A 7,932-nucleotide genomic window follows, 5' to 3' on the forward strand; every position below is an offset into this window, starting at 1 on the left:
AAAAAAAAAAAAAAAAAAAGGACATAGACCAGACTTTCAGAAGCTCCGCCACCTCATTTCATTGTCAGCATTTATCACACCTGGTATTCTCTCGTTCCATCCCTCGGTTTATTACTGACCTGTCCTGCTGGCCTGGGAGTGCCTTGCAAGCAAGGGCCCAAATGTGTCCTGTCGGTTCATTGTCCTGTGTCCACGGAAGGTTCTGGAGGCTACCACGGGGCCTTTACTGCAGGGCAGGGCTGAAGGGAGTTGAGGCAAACAGGCCTGGATATGGGGAGAGGGCTTTGAAAGCTCTGATGGCGACCTGGGCCAGCACAGGGGTGGAGGGGACAGTACAGAACTGAGAGACATTTAGGCAGAAACGCCTTGGCTCGACTAGGGAGGAAGCAGCCGGAGGAGCCAGGCTGACTCCCAGGATCAATAGGGCAGGGCTCTTGGAGTCGTTGGTCTGGCTCATGCCAATGAAGCTACTGGGGTGCCCCAAAGCTGCCCTTTGCCTACCCAGCCTTCCAGATAGCCCTGGGCTGAGTTCTGGCCAGAAGGCAGCAGTGGATTTGTGGTTCCACTTCCTTTTCCCCTCCACCATTTCCCTGGCAGCCATGGTGACAAGCCTGTTATATGGATGAAGCCACTAAACTCCAGTCCCAGGACGAGATGGTCCAGGGGCACCCCAAGTGAGCCAGGCTGGAGGTGGGGCGGGTGGGGCGGGGGCATGGGGCTCTTGTCCACACCCCTCCCCCTGTCTCCAGGGGCCTGGCTGGCGCCGGCCAGGGGAGCTGCAGCTGGTCCCCTGCTGGGCCCCTGACCTGCCCTTGGCCTCTGCCCCTGGCCCTGTCCCGCTTGGGTGGAAGCCCCAGCCCAGCGCGCCACTTGCGGGGGCCCACTCACCGGCTTTCGAGGGCACCCGTTGGCTCGCTGGCCCCCCTGAGCCCGCCCCCGCCGCCCCGCCCCTCCAAAGGCAACTCCACGTCCAAAGGCAGCTGGCTTCCAAGGTGGGAAGCTGGGTCGCAGTGCCAGGAAGCTGCGGGTGCGCGCGGGCTGCGGTGGACTTGTCTCCACGTGCGGCACGCTCTTTCTGCCATCCTTCCCTCTTCCCAGTGGCCGGGGCCGGGGCAACCCAGCCCGGGAACGACCCCCCTCGAGCCGCGGTGGCTGTGTCCGGGACATCCGCGAGCGACCCCTCGCCGCGGGATCACGCTCCAGGTCTCTCCTTTTGTTTTCTCCGGGTGGAGTCGGGCAGCCCCGAGAGGTCCCGCCTGCCGAGGGCCAGCGCCTGTGCACCGCCTCTATCTCCCTGGCCCCGGCGGGCCGTGGGGACGATCTCGGTCTAGAGCCCCTCTCCCCCCCCCCACTCCCCCCCCACCCCGCACGCACGCGGTCCCCCCAGTCGGAAGCTGGAAAGCGGGGAGTGATCGTGGGTGTGCGAGACGCAGGAAGGGGCCTGAGCCCCTCTGAGGGGCCAGGAGGGACCCTAGCGGTTCTCAAAGGGGGCCGTCGGACACCCAGCCTTCCTCGGCTGGGGCACCTCTCGAATTTCCATTCTCCGGTGGACACTCGAGTGGCTGCCTGGGGCGTTTTTCTTGGGGCGCACGGGGGTGCCTTTGGGCATGCCGTGGGAGAGGCAGAAGAAGATCCGGCGATAGAGGGGCTCCCCTGCGGGACCCCAGGCGCCTTGTTTCTGGGCACGCAGATCGCAGGCTCACGTCTCGTGCCTTCCCTCTCTCCGCAGCTCCGGAAGCCCGACGTGCCGGGAGCCGCGAAGCCATGGAGGGTCTGGGCCGCTCGTGCCTGTGGCTGCGCCGGGAGCTATCGCCCCCGCGCCCGCGGCTGCTGCTGCTCGACTGCCGCAGCCGTGAGCTCTACGAGTCGGCGCGCATCGGCGGGGCGCTGAGCGTGGCCCTGCCCGCGCTGCTGCTGCGCCGCCTGCGGCGGGGGAGCCTGTCGGTGCGAGCGCTCCTGCCTGGGCCGCCGCTGCAGCCACCGCCGCCCGCCCCGGTGCTCCTGTACGACCAGGGCGGGGGCCGGCACCGGCGCACCGAGGCCGAGGCTGAGGAGTGGGAGGCCGACTCGGTGCTGGGCACTCTGCTGCAGAAGCTTCGGGAGGAAGGCTACCTGGCCTACTACCTACAGGGTAGGTACCGGTGGTGGGCAGCTGGCGGGCACCTGTCTGGGGAGGACCCCTGCCCCGGGAGCGCAGGACCCCACCTTCGGAGGGCCAGCCGAATCCATCTGATCGTGGGCGAGCCCGACCTCCTGTGGTCCAAAGTGGAGATGAGAGTCTGTCCTCCTCTGAGCCTGACCTTGGGGAAGCCCTTCACTCTTGGGAGCCCCAGTTTCTGAGCCTGGAAAATGGGGAGAATCTGATATAACCTGGCTCCTGGGACCCCAGTGGGTCCCTATCACCCCCTCCCCTAGCTTCTAAGCCATGGGTAAAGGAAGCTGGAGCCCCAGGACAAATCCCCCCTGCTCACCAAAGGGCCTGGAAGGGGGAGGGGAAGACAGGGAGAGAAACTGCTAAGGCAGAGACTTCCCCTCCCTCTGCCACGGTCAGCACAGGGCTGGGGGGTGGAGAGGCGATGGACAGACACAGGTGTGTTGGCTCCTTGCCAAGCCAAACACACCCCCCGCCCCAGAGATCCAGGAGAGAGACAGGATTTCCAGGAACCTAGACCCCTCTTCCCATTGAGGAGGGTCATTGGACTGTCATCCCTTGCTCAATTCTGAATGCGCAGGGATATAGAAATATAGAACATGTTGGATTTCTAGTGCCACACCACCCCCAGCCGGGGGAAAATAGTAGTTATTTGGAGATGGAGATGTTCCCTTCTGGGCACTTTGGGACCATTCAGGTGGCACGCTACACTCTCTCCCGTGCTCTGAAGAGCACACAGACGTGGCTGTGCCCTGGCCCCTGATCTCACCCAGGCAGACAACTCACATCTGAACCTTTCCTTGTCTTTAACTGATGCCCGCTGTCCTTCCCAAGGCTGGCACTATGTGTTGAGCCCTCATGCCTGCCTTGGCTTGGCCCCAGGGATGTGAGATCCTCTTTGGCTTGCCGTCCAGAGGACTGGCTCCAGGGCTAAGCACACCATTTGGGACACCATGTAGGTTAAGGCTGCTCACTCCTGAGTGCCCCTTGGGTACATCTGCCCACCCCCCTCTTCAGGCATCAGAAGGATCTAGGATTGGATCCCTAACCCCAGCCAGGGCACTCAGCTGCCCGGGAGGCCACCTCAATGGGCCTCCCGTCTCATCCCCTCTCCCAGGTGGCTTCAGCAGATTCCAGGCCGAGTGCCCTCACCTCTGTGAGACCAGCCTCGACCGCCGGGGGAGCCCAAGCATGGCCCCACTGCCCAGCCCAGTGGTGGGGCTGGGGGGCCTGTGCCTGGGCTCCGACTGCTCTGATGCGGATTCCGAGCCTGACCGCGATGCAATGAGCTGCGGCCTGGATTCGGAGGGTGCCACGCCCCCGCCAGCAGGGCTGCTGCCGTCCTTCCCTGTCCAGATCCTGCCCAACCTCTACCTGGGCAGTGCCCGCGATTCGGCCAACGTGGAGAGCTTGGCCAAGCTGGGCATCCGCTACATCCTTAATGTCACCCCCAACCTCCCCAACCTCTTCGAGAAGAATGGCGACTTTCACTACAAGCAGATCCCCATCTCAGACCACTGGAGCCAGAACTTGTCCCAGTTCTTTCCGGAGGCCATTGCGTTCATCGGTGAGTCCACTCCGCCCTCCCCACTCCCTCCCCAGCCCCTACAGGCCTGCCTTCCCCCGGGGCCCAGCCCAGGATGGCCCTGCTGGGGCCGGGCGGCTCCAAGGATGCGATCCCCATGATGGGCCATCTCACATGGGGCCCCCATCTGCCCCCACTAGACGAGGCCTTGTCGCAGAACTACGGGGTGCTCGTTCACTGTCTGGCGGGCGTCAGCCGGTCCGTCACTGTCACCGTGGCCTACCTCATGCAGAAGCTGCACCTCTCGCTCAATGACGCCTACGATCTGGTCAAGAGGAAGAAGTCCAACATCTCGCCCAACTTCAGCTTCATGGGGCAGCTGCTGGACTTCGAGCGCAGCCTGCAGCTGGAAGAGCGCCGTGCCCAGGAGAGGGGCAGTGGGGGGCAGGAGTCGGCTGCCTCTGATCCCCCCTCTTTCTTCACCACCCCGACCAGTGATGGCGTCTTCGAGCTGGATGCCACATAGGGCCCCAGGGCACCCTCCAGCGGGTGTGCCCAGCTCAGCCACCCGCGTGCTGGGGAGGAGGCCAGAGGGGGCTTGGCCTAAGCAGAAGTGGGGGGTGGAGGGGGGGAGAGCACAATACCTCATTTGGGGCTGTGGGACGAGGCAGAGGCTGGGGACCCCCTCCAGGGTGGTGGTGGGGACAGCCCTGTCTTACCCACTGGAAACATCCACGGGGAATCCTATTAAACGTGCCTACGGGCCAGGCCTGGGGCCACCGGCCTGACCCGCGCCACTTTGGGGCGGAACCCCGCTCCAGAACCTGCCTGTTCTACGACTGTTACTTTTCTTTTGGGGGGGTGGTTGGGAGTGGGGGTGTGGATTCCCATTCTGAGGGACGATTCCAGGTGGCTGCCGGTTCCCTGGGCCCAGGAGATGTGTGCTCAGCCAACTCCCAAGCCTCCCCGGGGTCTCCCGTTCAGGAAGGGCCTGGGCCTCTTATGGCCACAGGGACCTGCTCCCAACCCCATCCCTGTTGCCATGCGGCTGGACCACCATCACCACCAGCACAGTCACCCTGTGCTCCTCCACAGGGGCCTGAGGCCTCTTGGGATGGGGGGGCGGGGTGGGGGGACTCCCAGGGGACATGACCTTGGAGACACAGCAGCCACCCCACAGCTACGGGGACCATCCCTGTCTGGGTGTGCTCCTAGCCAGGAGCCGCTGGGCGGGTTCCCGGCTGCACATCTGGCGCCCTGACTGTTTATCCACTTGACATTTGAAAAGATGCTTTTTTTTCCTCTTCCCCCAGATGTCTTGACAGGATCACTGGGGCTCTTTGTGACTGAGGGTGGTCAGACTGCCGCCAGAGGAGATGGGGTCTAAGCAAGACCTGGGTGGGGGGAGGGGGAGAAGACGGCCTGGAATTTGCTGCAGTGGGTCCCACGTAGCCCTGGTTGGATTGGGGGGTGGGGAAAAGGCCAAGCTTCACACAGACACACACACACACACACACGGTCATTCATTGCAGTACATCTCCCTGACGGGCAGCCTGTGTGCATGTGTGTCTGTGTGTCCATGTATCAGCACTCGCACACACACACCCTCCTGGCTTACAGACCCAGCCCAGGACCAGCAGTCTCCGTGGCAAGGCCATCTCACCCTGGGGAATCCACAGCACGGTTGCTTTCTTTAATTGTTCCTCAATAAATGGTTTCTGTTGAGATCCTGAGCATCTTGGAGAGTTTTGGGGGGGAAGGTGGGGAGGGAGGCCTGGGGAAAGGGGTGCACGGGGTACTCACACACCACACCCTATCACCACTGTCATGTGCCATCCGGCATCCACACTGCCCAGCCTCTGACTGAACCCCTCCTGCACTCACAAGCCACTGAACTCCAACTCTGTGCCCCATGGCTCAGGACTAGGACGCAGGCTGCAGACGAGCATGTAGCTGCAAGTCAGAGGCCTCCTGCTCACGGTCAGCTTCCCAGAGTGGGAGGGAGGCACTGAGATCTGGTGATGCAGCAAATGATGTCAGGTCCCCAGGGTGGCAAACAGACGGGGGGAGCAGGGACCCAAGTGTGACTGTGAGGGGTGGGCACTTGAGCCCCAAGACTCAGCACGGAGTCAAACCCAAGCTCCAGGACAAGGAGATGGAGCCACAGGAGGACCCAAACTGGTGAGGGACGTGGGAAGACTGCCCGTCCCGGTGTGCAGCCCTCTGGCTGACATAGGGTGGAGTTGGGACTCTGGAGGCCAGGGCTGGGGGCTAGGGGGAGCATGCAGAGGCCACTGGGTCACTTGAAGCGACAACAGGACCTTGCTTCTCTCTGGCCTCCTCCAGGGCCTTCTGCACACTGGAGCTGGAGCAGCCATTCTAAAGCCACGATTCCTGGTGACAAGAGACACAGCAGGAAGTAGCAGGGAGCTGGAGCGGGGGCAGAAACAAGCACGGTGTGAGAAGGCACTGGAGACTTTGTGAACAACGTGACCCGCGTTTCCAGAGCCACCCTCCTGGTCCAGAACCTCTAAAACATAGAATGAACCTAAAAATCTGTTTGCGTGAATGGCAGAGCTGGTAGGGAAATAAGAGAAAGCCTCCAAGATCAGGAATGATGAGGATACTTGAGTCCAGAGAAGTGAGTCAGCTCTGGAGCCAGCACCTGACCCAGGGGCATCTATACCCAGGAGCCAGAGCCCATCCTTTCTCCTGGGACACCTTCTTTCCACAGCTTTCCAGACACCAATCACAGGATAGGAGATACCGCCTGGGCCCACACATAAAGCCAGGATTTTTGAAGGGCGGTGCTGTGCTCTCAACAGGTGTCTTCAGCACTGTATCCTGCCCCCCACCAGAAGATGGCCTCATGGGAATCCTGGAATCCTGTGCATGTGGCAATAAGGGACTCTACAGATGTGATTAAGTCACGGATCTTGAGATGGGGAGATTGTCCTGGGTTACCCAGGTGGGCCCTAAATGCCATTATTGGCATCTTTATAAGGGAAAGAGGGCAGCAGGAGAGATAAGATGTGATGATAGAAAAGGGGTCAGAGTCAGAGAGCTTCGAAGATACGACACTGCTGGCTTTGAAGAAAGATGAAGGGGCCCCCAGCCAAGGAGTGTGGGTGGTCTCTAGAAGGTGGAAAAGGCAAGACAACTGATTCTTTCCTTGAGACTCTTCAAGGAATGCAGCCCTGCCCACACCTCAATTTTAGCTCAGTGAAATCTATGCTGGATTTCTGACCTCTCCCCTTTTAGAAGTAAAATCTCCAAAGGTTCATGGGGAATCTTGGTTCCCAACCAGAAACTTGATTTCCTATCCTCCCTTGTAGCTAATTATGGCCAAGTTCTTCCATGATGTCTGCTTCTCCATCAAAGCCTTTAGCATATTAATCATAGTATTTGAAATGACTGTTCTGGTAATTCCAACATCCCTGCCATATCTGAGTCTGGTTCTGATGCTTGCTCTGTCTCTTCAAACTGTGGAGGGTTTTGCCCATTAGTGTGCCTTGCAATTTTTGGTTGAAAGCCAGGCACGATATACTGGGTAAAGGAACTGCAGTAAGGAAGTCATTACTTACTAGTGGTGAAGTATGGTGGGAGTGGAAGCGTTCTGTAGTCCAATGGTTAGCTCTCAGTCTTTTGGTGAGCCTGTGCTTCTGGGTTGTGACCTTCGCAAGTGCTTATCAGTTGCCCCCTCTCCAAGGTGGACTAGGATAGCTATAGGGGGTTGAAGTTGGATATTTCCCTTCCCCCAAGTCACTTAGACTCTAATAAATGCCCAATAGGTCAGACTCTGGTATAATGGTTTGTCTTCAGAGCAGGCTTTGTTAAGAACAGACTGCTCTGGTGTATTTCAAAGTGTCAACCTTCCCACCCCCACCCCCACCCCCACCCCCGCCGACCCCCGGCCAGAAACATGAGGATATTGTTCTCCAGTCTTCACTGTGAGAACCTGATGGGACTCCTAGAGGTAAAACTCACAGAAGTGTAGGAGGTGAGAGCCTCCCTAAGAATAGGCTCCCTGCAGTTTTTAACTCTCATACTTCTCCACACTAGCCTCCAGCAAATCATTAGTTAAAGCTCAGGTTTTCCTACCCCAACACTGTACCCACTCACAAGTTTCTGCTCTGGTAAATTGTGATTTTCTGTATCCACCTGTCTCTTTCTTCAGTTGTGTGAGAAATACTTTGCCATTTGACCTCTGTTCTCTAATGGATCTAAAAACAGTTGTTGGTTTTTCAGCTTGTTC

At 59.5% G+C, this 7,932-nt stretch overlaps 1 protein-coding gene across 3 annotated transcripts in view; it reads left to right on the forward strand.

Annotated features, from left to right (window-relative positions):
* Positions 1–5,402, forward strand: part of DUSP9 (dual specificity phosphatase 9) — a 6,895-nt gene extending 1,493 nt beyond the window's left edge. The window contains exons 1-5 of one of the 3 annotated variants that reach the window (XM_043460041.1): positions 656–674; positions 1,099–1,203; positions 1,730–2,131; positions 3,270–3,719; positions 3,878–5,402. In XM_043460041.1, coding sequence (XP_043315976.1) covers position 674; positions 1,099–1,203; positions 1,730–2,131; positions 3,270–3,719; positions 3,878–4,203 — 1,284 coding nt within the window. In that variant the 5' untranslated portion in view covers positions 656–673 and the 3' untranslated portion in view covers positions 4,204–5,402. Of the gene's footprint in view, positions 1–655; positions 675–1,098; positions 1,204–1,729; positions 2,132–3,269; positions 3,720–3,877 lie in introns of those variants that run through there. The other 2 variants (XM_043460044.1, XM_043460043.1) reach the window with 2 other exon arrangements.
* Positions 5,403–7,932: the final 2,530 nt, after the last annotated feature.

Source organism: Cervus canadensis, chromosome X (assembly GCF_019320065.1).
Source record: "Cervus canadensis isolate Bull #8, Minnesota chromosome X, ASM1932006v1, whole genome shotgun sequence".
In the NCBI taxonomy this organism is placed as follows: domain Eukaryota; kingdom Metazoa; phylum Chordata; class Mammalia; order Artiodactyla; family Cervidae; genus Cervus; species Cervus canadensis.